General features: G+C 43.5%; 1 protein-coding gene across 3 annotated transcripts in view; it reads left to right on the forward strand.

Moving 5' to 3' along the window:
* LOC124778009 (ski oncogene) overlaps positions 1-21,575 on the forward strand; it is a 642,389-nt gene that overhangs the window by 361,338 nt on the left and 259,476 nt on the right. For all 3 annotated transcript variants that reach the window (XM_047253582.1, XM_047253584.1, XM_047253583.1), the window contains one exon: positions 1,205-1,321. In XM_047253582.1, the coding sequence (XP_047109538.1) occupies positions 1,205-1,321 (117 nt within the window). The remainder of the gene's footprint in view (positions 1-1,204; positions 1,322-21,575) is intronic.

A 21,575-nucleotide genomic window follows, 5' to 3' on the forward strand; every position in this document is an offset into this window, starting at 1 on the left:
GTGATGAAACTTGGGTTCACTATTATGAGTCAGAATCAAAAATACAAAGCATGGAATGGAACCACACCAATATACTTGTAAAGAAAAAATTCAAAACCCAAGCATCAGCAGGAAGAGTCATGGTGACGGTGTTTTGGGATGCTGAAGGTCCAGTTTTTTGTGATGATCTCGAAGAGCAGCATACAGTGAACAGCCAATACGACTCGGATTTGCTTTTAAACAAGGTGAAGCCAGCTGTGAGAGAGAGACGTCGTGGATCTCAGAGGAGATGTGTGATTCTCCAGCAAGACAACGCACTTTCTCTTATTGCTCAACTAACCCGTGAAACCATCGACAAAATGGGTTGAGAAGTACTGCCTCGTCCCCCTTACAGTCCTGATATAGCACCTAGTGATTTCCATTTGTTTGGTGCACTGAAGGAGGCATTACGTGGGAAGAGGTCCCAGGACAACGACGACGTGAAAAAGTTTGTTGGAAATTGGTTCAAACATCAAGATAAAGGGTTCTTTGCAGCCAGAATAAAAGAGCTTGTAGCTCGTTGGAACAAGTGTATAAATTTTCAATGGAATTATGTTGAAAAGTAGAAAAAGTATTGTAAAATAACTGTTTTTTTTCTCCAGAGCAATTTGTCTCTTTAATTATTGAATGACACTCGTAAGATCCGTATCGTAGATTCGTTGAAACGACAAGATTCGTCTTTCATTTCTTCAGCGTTAGCCTGCCATACTGAGCCGCCTCCGCCACTCATCCCACCGCCCACGCTTCGGGTCCCGGGCAAATCCTTGCATCCGGTGTCGGGCCACGAGCCTAGCCGCTCAACTGACCGCGGCGAGCTGTCGGAGACCTCTCTCACGATTGCCAATCGGTCCACGAGTCGTCTTCTTGTAATGCCACACTTCTACTACGTGTCAGGGCCCGCCATACAGCACCAAACTGTAGTTCAAGTTGATAGTTAATTTCAAATCTGGTTTATTAATCTGCTTCTGTTATATGTTCTGTTGTGCTACATGAAAGTACGAAGATTAGAGAGGAAAAACAAAAGCAAAGGATAACGAAATGATGTACCAAATCCTGCCCTCCCGCAGGAGCGTACGTAGCATGGATAGTCGGCCGGAGTTAATTCTCTAAATTATTTGAAATCGCATCAAATATTCTGTATGTTGTATTGTTTGGATTATAAGAATTTTGTTTATTTATTTCGCAGTTTAAACCCACTTCTGCGACGGAGTATGGATTCGATCCCGTGCTCGCTGCTAGTGGCAGGCTTGGTAAAAGACACAAACCATTCTGGTATGAGCCGCTGCATCACTACAAGTACAAGGTGAACAACACTGCTTATTTTTCGTTATAGTTTTAATTTGTTTTGTTTTCTATTGAATGCAAGTTATTTGCACATACTAACTGTATTGTTTCTTTTAATTTATTTAATTTTTTTGTGGTTGACGTTTAATTTTTCTTATGCAAACTCACACCTGTAACAAGTGCAACAACTCTTAACTTTCATTCTACGTCCTCAACTTACATAATAACTTTGACCTTTGTTTGGATCGATTATGTAAATCGGCTTTATTCGTTTGGTTGAACACGAGAGCTACTGTTATTTTGGTCAAATTGATAAGTCGACCATTGCTAAACATATTTCATAGTGTGAAGACCATGTAATAGAATGTCATGAGACTAAAGTCTCAGCCAAGACAGTACATTGCCATGGGTGGTTATTTAGAGATGGTGCAGAAATTTGTAAAGACTACAATCATTTTAACAGGATGGAAGAGGAAATAAAATACGTACATCGACTTTTCACAGTGAGTGGAATTAACTGTTGAAACAATTAACGGATTCTGTATCATGTGACGAATTGTGTGCCCTCTATCCAGCTCACAGTGCCCATATACGAGACCTGTTTGTTTTAAGTAAGTACTGTATCGAAATAAAAATAAAACAGCTAAACTGTTCTTAGCAATTTTATTTTTTACATGAAAACCTGTACTTTAATCTACTTTTCTACATAAATACCACCAATATTAAGGCACTTACCATGTTGTACAACCATATTTCGAATACCATTAGACAACAATATTCTTGGCACTTGAGGAAATTCATCACATAACGTCGAAATCGGAAAGTGTCTGTTCTCTCTCACTTTTTCATCAAAGTTCTGTAACACATGTCAGTAATGACTGAAAGTCACCCACTTCGTTTCTCATTGTGCACATTCGTACCACCATCTTTAAAAGCTCTCACCCATTTCTGTACATCCATCACTCACAATGTTTTCATTGATCTGTCAATGAGTTTCAGCCGCTTTCACGCATTTAGCATTAATAAAAGGAACCACAACGCGTATTTCACAATCGGCGGGATTGTCAGTCAGAGGAGGCATTTCAAATACAGACAGACGTAAACACGCCGAATGACTCTAATTGTGTTGTGGCTTGCCAACGGAGTGCGGTACACCGCGCATGCCGACCACGGCGGAATTTCAAAACGGTACTTACTTTCAGAACATGCCTCTTATATTCGGCGTCGCTTGAGCATTCTACGCACTTGCCAGTGTTCATCGCTGAAGATGCCCTCCACAGACAGGGACAAACCTTCAGTAAATAGTTTTATATATCGACCACGGCCTCTCAGACGTGACATCTTAACAGAATTAAACACCGGCCGCGGAAGCGTTCGTGGTATTTCTCTACGACTGTTGGGAATAGTTTACGTGATGCTGAATCTCGTTGGTGGATTCCTCTTCCAATAATTAATTTTTACCCTACTGATCAAATCTTAATGACGACAGTAGCATTGAATAGTATATTCTACAGTATACTACGACGGCTGCCCAGTAAGCAATGCACTGCATTTTTTCTTCAACAATTCTTTATTGAACATAATGAGAATTGGACACACACAAAAGAATGGTGTTTTATCTACACATCCTATTTTTCCACGTAATGTCCATCCCGTTCTATGGCCTTCCTTCAGCGCGAAACAAGGCCTTGTATGCCGTGTCGCTGCCAATCTTATCCTGGTGGCGGAGCCAGTGCTTCACTGTGCGAATCACCTCCTCATCGTCTTCAAAATGTCTTCCACAAATGGCATTCTTTAAAAGAAATGGAAGTCCGAGGAGGCTAGGTGTGTCAGGTGTGACAGCCGTGGATGGTCTCCCTGACTGCTGCAAATCGTGGAGCTCCGCCGGACCGCCTTCTGATGACCTCACCCTCCGTGCCCAGCGACTAACCGTACTTCTGTCGACAGCAGATGCTCCATAGACTTTGCACAAGCGTTTGCGAATATTCCCCACAGTTTCTTTCTCTGTAGTGAGAAATTCAATGATGGCACGGTGCTAGTAACGTACATCACCTGCAGACTCTGGGCGCTTACTCAGGAGACTTCAAATAATACATACTTAATGTTTCGCATTCGCAGCATTGTTCACGCCTGAGAAAAAAAAAAAAAATGCGGTGCATTACTTTCTGGGCAACCCTCGTGACATAAGATAAGGGAAGTTACTGCGATGAGTGAAACTGCCTTAAAACTATGCGTAGCGCCTCTTACTTGTTTCTGTATGTGTAGCTGTTGTATATTTGAAAATTAGAACGAAAATTGATATTTGACGTCATCCTGTGGCGTTTTTGAGGCTGACAGAGTGTTTTCGAGGCGGCTGCGTTAGTGCGAGCCAGGTCGTTGCAGTTTTCGATAGGCTGCTCTCCCCACCGTGAAACAGGTTTGGGTGCAGATGAGGAGAAAGCGTGGCCCGGGCCTGCAGCTGCGGGTGGAGCGGTGAAAGCAGTCGATATTCAACCGGAGAAAATGGTGCATCCGGGGGGCTGGGCGGAAAACTTTACGTCGCACTCACAGTTCGCTACGTATCCTTTACTTGCCGCTTCCTGGTGTGTACTTCCATGAACATGGGAGACAACTTTTTCCCCGTGACCACCAGACAAGATTTCGTCCTTTCTTTAGTCCATCTTGTAGAGTATTTGCGCGAGAATCTTTCTGAACGATATCAGCACGATTTTGGTTTGGTCTTTTGTCACTGTTCCATATCCCAGACGAAACAGCGTCCGCTAATTTCAACAGCGTGCGGCTGAAGCGTTGTGAAGATTTCTATAGTCGTCCGTCAGGGACTTGAAATGAGAGCATTTTCTGACGATAATATGGTTCAATATCTTCCCTTTAAGATGAAGTTGTCCAGCAACAGCAACAACCGGTGAAATTATGTTCTGTCTTCAATTCGACACCAGTTGTTCGTACCAGCACACCCCATTCGCACTGGTGATTAATTTGTGGGCCTTCTCTAATAGCTGATACATAAGTCTTCGGATATCGTAGATGTGTATAAGAAATTGATGACGAAATTTACATTACCGACCTGACTCAAAGATAAAGACAGCACCCCTGCCTGGATCTCATGTCATTATTTTCAAATAAAAGTAGGCTGAGCGTAATACGGTGCACTTTCTTTACCGCCAGTCGTCACAGGTATATCAGATCAGAGGGAGAGCCGCGTGGTCAAAGACGTCTTGACACGGTTCGCGCGGCTCCCTCCGTCAGAGGTTGGAGTCCTCCCTCGGGCATGTGTTTGTGCGCGTTGTCTTTAGATTAAGTAGTGTGTAAGGCTAGGGACCGATGAACTCAGCAATTTAGTCGTCACCCCCCACCCCCACCCCAAAAAAAAAAAATAAAAAAGAAAAAAAAGAGGGAGAGAGAGAGAGAGAGAGAGAGAGAGAGAGAGAGAGAGAGAGAGTGCCCACATTATTAAGGAGCTATTTATCATAATCTTAAGATGTGGCCTCGCACTGTGACCAATTTCGTCCTGCTCGATCGACTCAGTGTCAGTGGACGAGCAGCTTACTACAGCCATGTCCTTCCGTTCCTCTGGAACACAAAAACGGCATAGCTTATAACATTCCAACTCGCCACTCCAAAACAATATGAAACCTTTTACCGTTCCTTTATAGTGGCGGAATGTTAAAAAGTTCTCCAAATGCGGTGGCAGCTGCAAGTATTCTTACATACAGGTAATAATACAGCAAAATTTCAACAGAAACAGCCGCATCAGCTATACAACTCTCCAAATTATTTTATTCCTGTAATATCGTTTTTGCGTCCATGCAGGAACACAGACAGAACAGAAACTTGTTTCTTGTTTAATTTTTTAGGAACAAAAGTATTTTGCGATCTTTGACAGGAGTGATCGACACAGATAGAATCTATCAAAACCTAATAGACTGATACGAGAAGAAAGCACAAAAACGTTAGGCTGACTGCCTCACGACCCCTCCAGGGCGCTGATATCTCAAGCTCTTGCGCAGCCTCCCGGAAAACAATTCGCAGAAACGTGGAAGATACAAAGCAGACGTAAATGGGCTCAAATGGATCCTACTCTGAAGTCAGTATGTATAAAAATTCGCAGCAGCAGGTTCATTTCTTTTGTGCAGAGCCCGTACATCCCATTTACCCACGGAACTCGACTGTTCCTTCTATTGAGGAATAAAGTAAACCTATACCTATAGAGACATATACAGAATCTTGCATAGCCTTTACAACAAACGCCTATGACAGACAGATCTCGTCATAGAGAACAACTGTTGTTGGAGGCAAAATGCTCGCTGACGCTTCCCAGCAACATTAGGCGCCTGTTAAGACTTGTAATGCACCTGAAAGGCGGCAGGGCGAAGGCGCGGTGTGCGTTCGTATGCATCATGTGTTGCCTATCATCCAGTCAACTGCTCCAATTATTGAACTGTTAGGAAAAAAAGGGAAAATTAATTACAAACTACGCGTGCACACACTTTATTCAAGATATAAATGTCACTACAGACATTGGGATTTATGTTATGACATTTTCAATACGCCTGCCATCATTGGCGATGATGTGGCGAAGACGAATAGAGAAATTCTGCATGACCCGCTGAGGTGTCGGAACATCGATGCTGTCGATGACCTCCTCAATGGCTGTTTTCAACTCAGCAATGGTTTTGGGGTCATTGCTCTACACCTTGTCTTTAATGTAGCCTCCACAAAAAGGATTCGCATGTGTTCAGATCCGGATAATATGCCGGCCAATCCTCAAGAGCCAGAATGCGGTCGCCAAAGTGCTCCTCCCTCCTGCTTCAATGGGGTCGAGTTCTTGCATGAAGCACATCTTGTGAAAATAAGGGTCACTATGGATAATGGAGATGAAATCATCTTCCAAAACCTTCACGTAGCGTTCAGTAGTCACTGTATCTTCAAGGAATATTGCACCGATTATTCTGTGGCTGGACATTGCACACCACAGAGTCACCCGTCGATGGGGAAAAGACTTCTCGATCGCGAAATGCGGACTCTCAGTCCCCCAAATGCGCCAATTTTGACTATTGACGAACCCATCCAAATGAAAGTGGACTTTTTCGCTGAACGTCCTAACGCAAACCGATCAGAAGTTACGACGATTTTATTTCATATAGTTCAATGATCGTTACCCTGTAAAAGCGCCAAGCAGATCCAATTCCACGAGGGTTATTCGGAAAGAAAGGTCCAATCGGTCTCAAAATGGAAACAACAATGAAATCAAAAACTTTTTATTAGCAGCAGTTTGCTACACATTGCAGCTAATTCTCTACATAGCCGCCGCTTGTCGTAGCGCTGTACGAACTTTCAAACCTCTCTTCATAGAAGACATCTGCCTGTATTTTACGCCACGTCTGTACGCTGGTCTGCAGTTCGTTGTGTATGCCAAAATGTTGTCTTCGTAGCCAGCAGTTTATGTAAGCAGAGATGAATGTCAGAGAGAGCCAAGTCTGGGCTGTAAGGTCGGTGAGCAAACACTTCCTATCGAAAACGTTGCAGGTGGGTCCTCATTGTTCTTGCCGTGTGCGGCGGAGAATGTCGTGAAGAAGAAGACGCATGACAGATATGTTACGTGGGGTTGCATGAAATCAGGCGAAACCTCACAGCGGCCACCCGTACTTGGCGGAAGACTGTAGTTCTGGGCATGTGCGTCTGAAGAGAGCGACGTGATGCGATCGATAGGCATATTAGAGACACTGCCCATTACATCAATGCAAAGCTTCGACAGAGTTTTGATGTAGTCTCCATTCTGCGACCTATCGGACATTACTTTCCGGACAGTCTCGTACTTTCCGATTCGCTTCTAAAGTACCTTTCACCGCTTACATGCACTCATTCTGTCAGTTTATTGAACTGGTAGTATGTTGCACTCGTAGTTAATCGAACCCACTGCTTGGGTAAAATCTTGTCATCCCGGGGTCGCCAAATACCAATGGAACCCTGGCGATGGTGGGAAACGTGAGCGAACATTTTTTTCTCTAACAAAAGTTGTTCCTTATGGACCTCGAAACATCCTATATAAATATGCAGATATTTAGTATTCAGTGCGTAGTCTGTCCTGAGCAAGCCTCGTAATCGCTGAATAACTACTGCAACCTACATATATTTGAACCTATTCGCTGTATTCATTTCCGATTCTCCTTCTACAACTTTTACCTCGTTGCACTTCCTTTCATTACCAAATTCGTTATTCCTTGATGCGTCTTCAATTCCTTTTTCTTAATGAAATTAATTTACTGATAATAATAATTAGAAAATTATAGGAGGAATGCATAGTATAATAATGACATCTTATTTACTGATTAGTATCAAATTTAAAACTGCATGATAACTATTTCTTCAGCGTTCACGTCGAGTTAAATTGCAGTTATAATGCTAGTAGAACAACCCCCTACACGTCTGAAAGATTGTTCTTTAAACAAAACTTTATTTGGCGGTGAAGGAATCATGAATATTTTTTTCTCGATTGTATGCTGAACGTCTGTAAAGAAAAACAGCAGACGGATACATAATCTTTTAATATCTGCAATTCTATGAGATGGATTCCTGTTTCCTATTGAAGAAAGATGCTTTTACTTATCCTTCAATCACCCCGTCTCTGAGAGTTCTTTTCCCTTTTATTTTAGTCACATTTTCATTAACAATAAGTAGTTGAGTAGCAGTAGATAATTTAGAAAGGTAGTCAGTGACGTGACTTCCTCTGGATCCTGAAAATTACAAGATATTTTAGCAGTGTGGCGTATCTAATAAATACCAGAGAGTCAACATCCTTACGTGTATTATTTTAAATGGCAGTACAATTTCAAAAGGTGAATAATGTTGTTTAGAGGCAAAAAAGATTTAGTTTGATGTGCTGTCTGCATAGGTCGGTAAATGGCAAAATTTTAATGCTGTCTAGTTGATGAACATAGACAGACGTTCTCTTGTAGTATTGTTTCTCGGTCAAATGACGCAGTTATTAGTAAGCCAAACATAGCTTCATACGTGTTTTACCCTCTGCGTAACCTGTTATATATTCTGTAAATTCTAGACGTACTTCAGCATTGTACTGTTGACGTACGTCGTGCAGCGAGAACGACATTAGATGGACTATCCATCAAACATCTCAGAGCCGCTTTTGCTAAGTTGGCATTCGCAATTTCACAAGACACGTTAGTATGCCCGGCTACCCTGTAATTCATTTGTACAGATCGATATTCCACGGCTATCGTGACTAACATTTCCCTTTGGAGTTCCAACTTCAGCAGCCGAAAATTTAGACCAGGGTCAGTCGTAGTATTCTACCGTCTGAGCTCAGGGATAACGAAGAGGGTAAAAGGCTTGCGGAAGGGGCAAGGCACTTGCGTATGCGGATCTCATTGTCTTATCCGCGGAGAACTGCAACCGTCTTTCAATCGCTGAAGGCTGGTGATTACCTTTTTAGAAGGCGGATAAATCTTTACGTATGCCTTTGACAGCTGTGTACGAAATGCGTGCATATACTTGTCAGAAGCAGGGATGGCTAGAGGACAAATGTAAGGATGTAGAGGCCTGTCTCACTAGGGGTAAGATAGATACTGCCTACAGGAAAATTAAAGAGACCTTTGGAGAGAAGAGAACCACTTGTATGAATATCAAGAGCTCAGATGGCAACCCAGTTCTAAGCAAAGAAGGGAAGGCAGAAAGGTGGAAGGAGTATATAGAGGGTTTATACAAGGGCGATGTACTTGAGGACAATATTATGGAAATGGAAGAGGATGTAGATGAAGACGAAATGGGAGATAAGATACTGCGTGAAGAGTTTGACAGAGCACTGAAAGACCTGAGTCGAAACAAGGCCCCAGGAGTAGACAACATTCCATTAGAACTACTGATGGCCTTGGGAGAGCCAGTCATGACAAAACTCTACCATCTGGTGAGCAAGATGTATGAGACAGGCGAAATACCCTCAGACTTCAAGAAGAATATAATAATTCCAATCCCAAAGAAAGCAGGTGTTGACAGATGTGAAAATTACCGAACTATCAGTTTAATAAGTCACAGCTGTAAAATACTAACGCGAATTCTTTACAGACGAATGGAAAAACTGGTAGAAGCGGACCTCGGGGAAGATCAGTTTGGATTCCGTAGAAATGTTGGAACACGTGAGACAATACTAACCTTACGACTTATCTTAGAAGAAAGATTAAGAAAAGGCAAACCTACGTTTCTAGCATTTGTAGACTTAGAGAAAGCTTTTGACAATGTTAACTGGAATACTCTCTTTCAAATTCTGAAGGTGGCAGGGGTAAAATACAGGGAGCGGAAGGCTATTTACAATTTGTACAGAAACCAGATGGCAGTTATAAGAATCGATTGGCATGAAAGGGAAGCAGTGGTTGGGAAAGGAGTGAGACAGGGTTGTAGCCTCTCCCCGATGTTATTCAATCTGTATATTGAGCAAGCAGTAAAGGAAACAAAAGAAAAATTCGGAGTAGGTATTAAAATTCATGGAGAAGAAGTAAAAACTTTGAGGTTCGCCGATGACATTGTAATTCTATCAGAGACAGCAAAGGACTTGGAAGAGCAGTTGAACGGAATGGACAGTGTCTTGAAAGGAGGATATAAGATGAACATCAACAAAAGCAAAACGAGGATAATGGAATGTAGTCAAATTAAATCTGGTGATGCTGAGGGAATTAGATCAGGAAATGAGACACTTAAAGTAGTAAAGGAGTTTTGCTATTTAGGGAGTAAAATAAATGATGATGGTCGAAGTAGAGAGGATACAAAATGTAGACTGGCAATGGCAAGGAAATCGTTTCTGAAGAAGAGAAATTTGTTAACATCGAGTATAGATTTAAGTGTCAGGAAGTAGTTTCTGAAAGTATTTGTATGGAGTGTAGCCATGTATGGAAGTGAAACATGGACGATAAATAGTTTGGACAAGAAGAGAATAGAAGCTTTCGAAATGTGGTGCTACAGAAGAATGCTGAAGATAAGGTGGGTAGATCACGTAACTAATGAGGAGGTACTGAATAGGATTGGGGAGAAGAGAAGTTTGTGGCACAACTTGACTAGAAGAAGGAATCGGTTGGTAGGACATGTTTTGAGGCATCAAGGGATCACCAATTTAGCATTGGAGGGCAGCATGGAAGGTAAAAATCGTAGAGGGAGACAAAGAGATGAATACACTAAGCAGATTCAGAAGGATGTAGGTTGCAGTAGGTACTGGGAGATGAAGAAGCTTGCACATGATAGAGTAGCATGGAGAGCTGCATCAAACCAGTCTCAGGACTGAAGACCACAACAACAACAACAACAACAACAACTTGTCAGAATTATTGCGAAACTACTTCCCAACTGTCTGTTACCGTCTCCCTCTCTTTTTTTTCCCCTCCATCAGTCTCCTCATCGGATTGACGCGATCCGCCATGAACTGCTCATTAATACCAACCTCTTCATCTGAGTGTTGCAGCTGCATCCATCATTCTCAAGTATTTATTGCTCGTATTCTAATCGCTGTCTTCCCCTGCTATTTTTACCCTCTGTAGCCCCCTCTAGTATCATGGAAGTTACTATCTAATTTGTTAACACATATCCTATCATCCTGTTCCTTCTTGTTGTCACACTACTAAACAATGCTGTGCTCCAAACGCACATTCTCAGAAACTTCATCCTCAAATTAAGACCTATGTGGTAGTGTGGCTCGGCAATGCAAGAGTATGTTACATTTTGTTTTTCACGCTGCATTTGGACTACCAGGGTCAGCTGTCTAATAAGTTTTGTGTGGGCCGTAATGTTCCAGCAATACACTTAAACGGAACCAAAGACTCCAACTGGCTCCATTGTCCTTGCAGAACCTTTGCATCTTTGTGTAAATGGCAGCTGTGTTATACGTATAAAACTTTTGTACATGAAACTGAAAATAGGAAATGATAAAAGAAAACAAAATTGATTAAGAAGAGCGGTAAAAGAAGATAGGGTAGATTGAGTATTAGATGTTCATTCACTTGGGCTGCCCTGGGAGAAGGTCTCGGAATGTGGCCTCGAGTCCAACATTCGTGTGCTGTGCCTCCCAAGGTTACTTACTAAGGTATGTTTATAAGCTAGTCTTCTTAATTCTAGATTCTACATGGTACTGGTGCTTGTATACTACACTGTCCAGTCACATTAATGTGACTGTTAGAGGCCCGAATAACCACCTTTCGCAGCGCGGCCCGCTGCGTGACCTGCAGGAAGGGAGTCAGTGAGGTTCTAGAAGGTACGGACAGGGATGTTGAGCCATGTTGACTCCAGTGCGCTAGGTTTCCCGCTTAAGGACGCGTGGCGTATACAGCCCGATCGGAGTGGTCCTATAGATTCTCAATTGGCTTTAAATCCGGGGAGTCTGGTAGTCAAGGGAGTATGGGAGTATGGTAAACTCATTTTTGTGCTCTTCACACCACGTGCGGACAGTGAGAGCTGTGCAACGGGTGGGGGAGATGAGAACTGCGCTTGTGCGGCAGCAGAGAGCGGGCAAACGAAGTCTACGTTGCCGAACTGCATTGCTGCGGATAATAGTCAGGCTCGTTTGCGTACTGTACGTTCAAATCCATGAGGGGAATAATAAATATTAAAACCAATTTCTATCAATCGTCATGAGAGAAATAATAATTCACGTCCACTGTTCCACAGATTTACTCAACGTGAAGTACAATTGTTCTCAAAACGACGTTGAAACTGCTTGTAAAAATTTAATACACAACAAATTAACTTCAAGCACAAACCGAAATCATTATATTTGCTTGACAGCTGCTTCTGCTCAATTGTTGTTGTTGTTGTGGTCTTCGGTCCTGAGACTGGTTTGATGCAGCTCTCCATGCTACTCTATCCTGTGCAAGCTTTTTCATCTCCCAGTACCTACTGCAACCTACATCCTTCTGAATCTGCTTAGTGTATTCATCTCTTGGTCTCCCTCTACGATTTTTACCCTCCACGCTGCCCTCCAGTACTAAATTGGTGATCCCTTGATGCCTCAGAACATGTCCTACCAACCGATCCTTTCTTCTGGTCAAGTTGTGCCACAAACTTCTCTTCTCCCCAATCCTATTCAATACTTCCTCATTAGTTATGTGATCTACCCATCTAATCTTCAGCATTCTTCTGTAGCACCACATTTCGAAAGCTTCTATTCTCTTCTTGTCCAAACTATTTATCGTCCATGTTTCACTTCCATACATGGCTACACTCCATACGAATACTTTCAGAAATGACTTCCTGACACTTAGATCAATACTGGATGTTAACAAATTTCTCTTCTTCAGAAACGCTTTCCTTGCCATTGCCAGCCTACATCTTATATCCTCTCTACTTCGACCATCATCAGTTATTTTGCTCCCCAAATAGCAAAACTCCTTTACTACTTTAAGTGCCTCATTTCCTAATCTAATTCCCTCAGCATCACCCGACTTAATTAGACTACATTCCATTATCCTTGTTTTGCTTTTGTTGATGTTCATCTTATATCCTCCTTTCAAGACACTGTCCATTCCATTCAACTGCTCTTCCAAGTCCTTTGCTGTCTCTGACAGAATTACAATGTCATCGGCGAACCTCAAAGTTTTTATTTCTTCTCCATGAATTTTAATACCTACTCCGAATTCTGCTCAATATTATTTTTAAAAATGTGTAAGGTGCGTGTGTGTGTGTGTGTGTGTGTGTGTGTTTGACCATAGTTAAGTGTAATTACTGCGTGTAAAAGAGAATTAGTGGTAGAAAACACTAATGTAAAAGACTATCATAAAAATGATCAGTAAGTTGTCGTATTTTTCGTTGTTGACGGGCATTGTGAGTGTAAACTAAAACGTGCTCGATATTGCAGTGTGAGACCGCATTTATAATCCATTGAACAAGCAAACAATTAACCGTCATCTGCGAATGACCCCAGGGAATCTCACCGATAATATTGAAAACCACCGATATCTCGACAAGTAACAATCACTGTCAAATGGTCTTTCCAGTTCGTGCCTTGAAAATGACGAGGTTTAAAACATGGTGGGACAAGCTTAACTTCTCTTTGGGAAATATGTTGAACATTATAGTCTGCATAATTAAAAGGATACAAAGTCCTAATAAAAAAGGCTAGCAAGTTCTCATTATTGTGTATGCAACTGATATGTTGACAAACACATTTTTTAAGCCACGAGTCTTTAAAACTAAGAAATATTATTACTTTGTTCCGAAGTCTACGTTGTAATACCATTGTCACTTCTATTTGAGTCTATTTCCGAACAATCTGATTTTAAATTTATGCTGATAGGTTAAAGGCTTATATCTACCATCACTTCTGATAGGTTAAAGGCTTATATCCAACATCACTTCCCTGTTCTTTCTGAAGCTTTTCAGCGTGCCACACACACAGTCTGTGCCCACGCCAGAGGCGGGATGTTGTCTGTTGCCTCATGCACAAGCGATTCACTGTATGTTTTCTTGAATGTTTTGTTTTCTTGTCCTACAGAGCCTTAACACCCTTTGCCAAATTAATTCCGTGGGTCTATGATGACAGTGACACGTGAGTAAAACGCAAAACTGTGTGATCCCATTCGCGTGCAAGGAAGCCAATTTTGTACATTGCGTCACGTGACTTGTACAGTATAAATTAACGAGCTGCAGGAGATCGGCACGAGTCTGGTTTATACGGTGCTCAATATTTTTATTTTTAAGCCGGGGAAAAATATTCGTTTTTTTGGTGTTTGTACTTGATTTTTCCTCAACAAGAGTTGAATTGTAACTGGCAGCGACCGACTTTCGAAGCAAGGTATGATAAGAATTGTGAATCACGTCACGAAACTGATAGCGTTAATTGCCGAATGGTAATCACTGCTGTTTTTCTTGCACGTACATTCGAATTTATTCTCAGAAATAAAACCAGAAGAAGAGTCAGCATGCAGAATAATTACCCGAGAACCTATCCCTATGAGAACTTTAAAAAGACCAGTACCATCACTCATTTTCCAGCTGATCTTCTTGGAATAATTCTTATCGCCACTAGTTTCATCAAGTTAATACACTGTTGTACCTCCTTCTCTTGTATCGTGAATCTTTATATGGATATAGTAATGTCTCTTTAAATTCTTTAACTTGGCGAAGCGCTTACGATTGAAGCCTGCATAACTGTAACGCGTTTTTGTTGTGTCGGGCGTTCATCATTCACATGGAGCACTTTAAAACATCGTTGTTAAAACTACTCATTTGTGTTACAGATTCCTTGTGATTTCGATGCTTTGCAGGCGACGCGAAACCAACAGTTACTACGGTTCCTACAGCTCGCACTTACCTTTACAATTCTCTTTACATTTCTCTTGGTCGACACCACATGGTTCTGGAGTCCGTTCTTGTGTTTTCTAATGTCAATAGTAATAGACCTGTTTTTAAATTCACGTTTGAAAAAAGTTATAAATGCGGTAAATAATCCGCCTCAAATGGTTCAAATGGCTCTGAGCACTATGGGACTTAACTACTGTGGTCATCAGTCCCCTAGAACTTAGCACTACTTAAACCTAACTAACCTAAGGACATCACACAACACCCAGTCATCACGAGGCAGAGAAAAGCCCTCGTTCATTCCTGTCGTCTGTGGGCCGTGGTTCACCGTAGCTGCCTCGGCGCCGGTTATGGATAGCGCCATTTTGCCATGCAAGGGTACTTAAAACACCGCAGCACACTAACAGTTAACACACTTAGCCGTTTCGGAAATGTTTCCACCCTTCTCCCGAAAGGCAATGATCGGTCCCTTTGGACGTCAGAGAATCACTCCCTTTTACGCATTACGACAACGACTGCACTGTTTTCCGCGTCCCTCCGACATGCTTTTGATACCCTCCACTGTTAGTGCTACCACCTGCCGTCCGTTGAGTGATTATTGCACAATCAGTCGAATATGTGTCTGGACATTGTCTGTGGTACAAGATTGCAAATGATGGGTGTTGTGAATGCTACTAATTGTCACCCTTCCTGTGTTTTTATCACGAGTGCAAGAGAATGTGCGAGTGACAACAAAGGCGGGGGGAGAAGGGTGAGTGCGAACGTAGCTGGTGCAGTCGGGTAGGCGTGTGGCGGGGGCGGTAGTGGGGAGCCGCGGTGACCCAGGCGGCGCGGCGTGGCGGGTCGATACTCTGCGGCGGCGGCGGCTGGAGAGGTGCGGAAGGGGAGGGGGCGGAGGCAGGGGAGGGGAAGCGCGTCTAGACGGGCGGCAGCCACATTGATCGCCGACCGGCGGCGGCGGCGTGCTGTGGCGGTGACCCAGTCCGCCCGCAGAGGCGCCGTCAGCCAGCACCGGGTTCAGCGCCCGGTCGTGACTCCTCGCACGTGCCGCGTCTGCAGCTTCCTGCCGGCTTACGTTCACTAATAGCAACTCACATGTCAGTGTCACCCTTGCAGTTGTCTTGACATTCCACAGTTTGACGAAGGCACGGACGGGCACGTTTTTCTGGACCAGGAGGCATTCTCATCCACCATCGTAGTATAAAGTTTCTCATTGGCTGAAATATGTACAGCAATTTTAACCGGCATAAAAAATGATTCAGACCGTCTAAGACGAAGAGGCGGTTTTCTGCTGGCTGTCGGGACACATTGGCACATGGCTAAATAATACAACCGACAAAGCAGCCGAAGACTCGTGTACAGGAGGCGTTCTGATTCGATGTGCCGTCCGTCCGCGCGATAACAACTTATTGTCTAACGAAAGGATCATGTGTCAGTGGTAAGACGAGAGGCTCGAAGTGGTAGACAACGAACTGTGATCAATGTAATCGACCGCTCAGGCGTAGATTCTCATGCCAGCCGCACCGATGGAAGGAAGTGAATGCTCACCGTGTTGAGAATAGAACGCTGTTCATTGACGCATAGTGTCCTCCTACGGCTGTGTTATCCACCAATACGTCAATCTAGTAGAACACCACTTTCGCTAAAAATATTATAACTGCTTGTGTAGGTATCCTGACATGAGGATAACATGGATTGCTCGAACCCTGTTTTCTTAAAGTCGGCCATCCATGTAACAAGCAATCTGTCATTTTTTCCCCAAACGGTGGTCTGATTTTAAAACATATGAATTACATATTTACGTCGAGTAAGCCAGGCATTCAGAAGAAATCTGGTAATGTGTGTTCCTGATGATTCGTCGAAGCACTTTCGCTTGTGAAAACAAACAAGGTTCAAACCACGAGATGTGTGTGTTAATGTACAATGGGGACGCTGATGACTATGCAGTTAGGCGCTTTAAGACCATCCATATCGCCATTACCATCTTCATAATCCCCTTCTCCATCTTCTCTATCTCCGGCCCTCCACTCTCAGCGATACTACATTTATACTCTGCAAGCCAGTATACAGTTTGTAGTGGAAGGTGTTCCATATCAAAAGAAGTGATTTTCTGTACTGTTTCATTCGCGTATTCAGCGTAGAAGAAAGGACTGTCTATATGCCTCTGTACTACCCCCCCCCCCCTCTCCATTATCTTATTCTCATGATTTCAACGCGACATACATGGTGGTGAAAGCAACATTGTCGTAAATTCTTTCTCGAGCATCGGTTCTCTAATTTATCCCGACAAGGATTCACTAGAACCACTTCGTTGTCTGCCAAAGGTGTCTGCCAAAGGTACCCATTTAAGTTCCCGGAGCTGCTCAGTTATTCCATAATGGTACTGTTATGTAGACTATTGTCCAAACGTTAATCGTAATCACAAAAATAGGACAGGATGCTGGAAGGATTACTGAACAAGCTGCAGCTTAATCACAAGACATTTGGCGTACACCAGTGCCCGAATGTTATGATAGCTGACATACATATTTGTAAGCAAATTACACAAGTGGGAAATCTCTTCCACAACAAAAGGAGCTATTAATAGGGGATTTGGTTATCCCTAACAGCCACACTCGCTGCACAGCGACGGGGCATGCTGTCTACGAAATGATTTATGAGCGCTCGTGGCAGTCGATCCCATTCCTCAGCAAGAGCGGTGCGTAGGTCTGGAAACGTCCTTGGTGGAAGGTGGCGGTATGCACTTCGCCTCCCTAATACATCCCAGGCGTGTTGTGTAGGATTCAGATACAGAGATTTCGCTGGCCTGGTGATGCGACAGATGTCTTTACCTCCAAGAAATTCCTGCACCAGAACACCTCCTTACGAACGGGCAGTATCGTCCATAAAGAGAAAGTCTGGACCATCTATATGAAAAGGCGCACATACGGTAAAAGTACCTCATCTCTGTACGTCTGAGCATTTACAGTATTCCTCCGACAGCGAACGAAGATGAACAGCTCGGTATGGCCATTCAATATTATGCCTCAGCACTCCGTGACGCCATTACCATCGAAACCGATGTCTTCCCACGATGTTCATGGGGTTGCATCGGTTACTAGGCTCTCTCCAGAGTAATATGCGACGAGAATCATTTTGCAAACAGAATCGGGTTTCATGTGTGAAGAGCACATTGCGCCATACATTCATGGTCCAGCTTTGATGTTGTAAACTCCATAATGCACTGGCCCGTCTCAGTGCTGGAGTGCGCGGGATGTACTCTGCGAATGTCGGGGAAACAGCTTCGTATCCTCGGATACACAGTTTGTCGGGATATAGCAACTCCTGACGCAGCTGCAAGCTCTGCAGCCAATTGTCTTGAGAGTGTACCCACTTTCGTCGGGCAGTTACGACCAGATGTAGGTCCTGCCGTGGGATGGTTATTCTTCGTGGACATTGTATTGGCTTACGAGGAACATCCGCTGTGTCTCGAAACTGTTGCCAAAGCTTGGAAATGACACTTTGTGACACGTCCGAGGATACTGAGACTTCGGTTTGTGTCTGGCCTGCTTCCAGACACCCGAGTATTCTACCCTGCAAAATGGGTCCAAATGGCGTCTTTGTGGAATTGTGTTATCACTTCACAAGGCGACTACGCTTGGCTCACTATGAATAGACAAACAAGACCGATACATGAGTGGTCTCATGCACTGTTTGTATTTGCCTTTCTGTTAAGCCGCTGCACACAGCACGGAGTACTGATTTCCTACAGGGTTAACATCAATAAAACCGACTAACTGCGGGGACCGACTCCTGACCGGAAATGAAGGAAAAATATGTCCTATGTACATGTGTCCGGAAATGCAACGTTGCCACAGTAGTTGGCTTTGCTGTAAGCAGCAGAATGATCCGGTAGTCATGTTGAGAACAAGCCAAGGTGGTGTTTGCGTACGGCCAAGAAGATGGAAACTGGCGAGAGGCAGACGCGAACTACATCACACAACATTTCAAGCCCTTTTTGGGCGTTTGTGTGATCAAGAATCCATCCGGACAGATGAACGTGCAGGGAGCGGCGGACTATGCTTACACCAGGTCTGGAGGACATGTTCTACAGGATTTTGAGGCGAGTCCTTGTACAAGCACATAGGCAAGTGGCCAGCTAAGATGTGGTAAGCCAAAATACGATTTTGTGTATCTTGCATCACAACCGCTATCTGTATCATTTGCAGTCCCACGGAGGCCACTTTGAAGATCTATTGTGACGTGGAGTTCTCTAGTGTGTTCCCGGACAATTGGTTGTCATTGAACACACACCGTCCATTTCGGGACACACGTTCGTAGGACCTTCTTTCCTCCGCTTCCAGTCAGGAATCCGTCCCTGCAGTTTGTCGGTTTTATTAATGCTCACCTTATATACTGAACAAAGAAGTATGGTTCGTAGGCAAATATTTACCGTGATTGCTCAGCTTTGCTCTTTTCATTTTCGTGTTTATGCTTTACTTTTGGGCACTAGTGAATATGAGAAAGTTACGTAGCCAGAAAATTGTAGCGAAATGTAGAATGACCTGCAGAGGATCTGCGTTTGGTGTAAGGACTAGCAGTGGTCACTGAACATCAATAAATGCAACGTATTATGCATAAATTGACGGAACTACGCATCATTTTTCGATTTCTCTATTGTCGATAAATCACTGGAAACAACCAGACATTATCTAGAAATTGCTCCCGGCACGGCCTAGACGGGAAGCACAACATAATACTATAAGGGTACGTCAAATATAAAGAGAATTTTGTTATATTTTTTAATTATCTATTGAAAAAAAAGCAAATATAATTTATTTTCTACGTAGTCAGTTCTTTTAGAAATACATTTTTCCCAGCTAGAAGGAAGGTTTTTTTAATTCCATCACCGTAGAATGAAGCTGATTGGACAAGGAGCCAGTTGCGTTCGGATTTCCCCACGCTGTCCTCATTTTCAAATCTTTGCCCTCCTGAAACTCCTTTAAGCGACCCAAACAAGTAAAAATCGCAGGGTGATACGTCCGGGCTGTAGGGGGAATAATCAAGTTGAGTCAAGTGCATTTCTGCTAGGTTCGAGACTTTAGATCTGCAGTATGGGACATGGCGTTGTCATGGTGGAGGATGGTCCTACGAATTGGTTGGTCTTGTCTTTTGCGGCGACCCTCACCCGGTTCAATAGCTCGCAGTAGTAAGCAGCAGCATTGGTTGTGCGTCACTCATGCAACAAATCAATGAACAAAATAGATAATATTGTGGGTAGAGCAAACCAAAGACTGGGATTCATTGCCAGAACACTTAGAAGGTGTAACAGGTCTACTAAAGAGACTGCTTACACTACGCTTGTCCGCCCTATTCTGAAGTATTGCTGTGCGGTGTGGGATCCGCATCGGATGGGACTGACGGATGACATCGAAAAAGTACAAAGAAGGGCAGCTCGTTTTGTATTATCGCGAAATAGGGGAGATAGTGTCACAAACATGATACGTGAATCAGAGTGGCAATCATTAAAACAAAGGCGTTTTTCGTTGCGACGGGATCTCATGAAATTTCAATCACCAGTTTTCTCCTCCGATTGCGAAAACATTCTTTTGGCACCCACCTACATAAGAGAAATCAGGGCACAGAAAAATTTTAAGTGCTCGTTTTTTTCACGTGCCGTTTGAGAGTGGAACGGTAGAGAGACAGCATGAAGGTGGTTCATTGAACCCTCTGCCAGGCACTTTATTGTGAATAGCAGAGTAATCACGTAGATGTAGAAAATGCCTCGCCGGTGGAAGAAAAGGGTTGAAAGAACCTTGCCAGCTGATATTCGATTCTTGGCTTTCACGGGGGCTGTCTCCTCTTTCCCCCATACTGATTTGGGGAGTGACGGACCCACGTTTCGTTGCAGGGGACGATGCGACTCAAAAATGCATCACCTTCTTCGCCAAATTTTGCTGTAAGTCTCTGACAAACAAAATGTCTCAACTTCTGATCTGCGAGCAAAAGGCACACATGTTACAGAGCTTAAGGTTTTTTATGATGATCGTTTGACAACAAACAGAACTTATTCCAACCCTCTCTAGACCTTCTGATACACTTAACCCATTGATCTCCTTCAAGAATATCTCGAACCGTGCGAATGTTTTCCTCCGAGGACGGCGATTGTGTTCCCGGTTTTCCACTTGTTCTCGTCCTTCGTTGAACTCTTTATGCCAGGCCAACACACGAGTGCTTGACAGTGTTTGGTCTTCGAACTGTGGAATATCCGAAAAATTTTCGTCGCTTCAACTGCTTCACGAGCAGGAAATTTTATGATTTCATGTTGCGCAGTAGAGGAGTGCACATGTTGCTCTGACATAATGAGCGCTACTGACGAACTGGCTGGGGGTATGAGCTGGCCGCTCTCCTAATCCCCTCCCCTCCCCCCTTTCATGCTACAAACGCCGGTCCAGTCCTACGAACCGGAGGACATTAGTAGTTGTAGAAAAATAAAGTGCGAAGCAGAGTCATTGTAGGAATCACTCACGAAAGAGAGAGCTTTCGAAACCCTCGTTTGATTGATTCTTGACTGCTACTGGTCAGTCCGAGGCCCTTACCAGGTAGTGTTAATAGAGATCAAGTAAATTTAGTGAGCGCCAGAGCGTCAAGGAGAAGCTCGTCAGACACCAGTGGCCGACGCTACTAGAGAGGCGTTGTACTCCGTAAGGAGCTCCCGTATCAAAATCCATGGTGCGTATGTGCCAAGAAGTGCACTTATAACTTCCTACCACAGATTTATCACGAAACGACCGTGGCGGAATTCGAGCGCGTGAAGAGGCCACCTGGCACTCATTCTCCCTCGCAACATTCATTTATATCACACACTATAAGGTGGCTTTTGGGACGTAAATGTACGTGAAAACTATTTTTTGCAGATTGTATGTGAATGCAGAAACATGCACCGTCCGTACGGAAGCCTATTCAGTTTTCTGGCTCTGAGGAAGCGGTACTGTGGCAACAAT

The sequence above is a fragment of the Schistocerca piceifrons genome, chromosome 2 (assembly GCF_021461385.2).
Source record: "Schistocerca piceifrons isolate TAMUIC-IGC-003096 chromosome 2, iqSchPice1.1, whole genome shotgun sequence".
NCBI lineage: Eukaryota > Metazoa > Arthropoda > Insecta > Orthoptera > Acrididae > Schistocerca > Schistocerca piceifrons.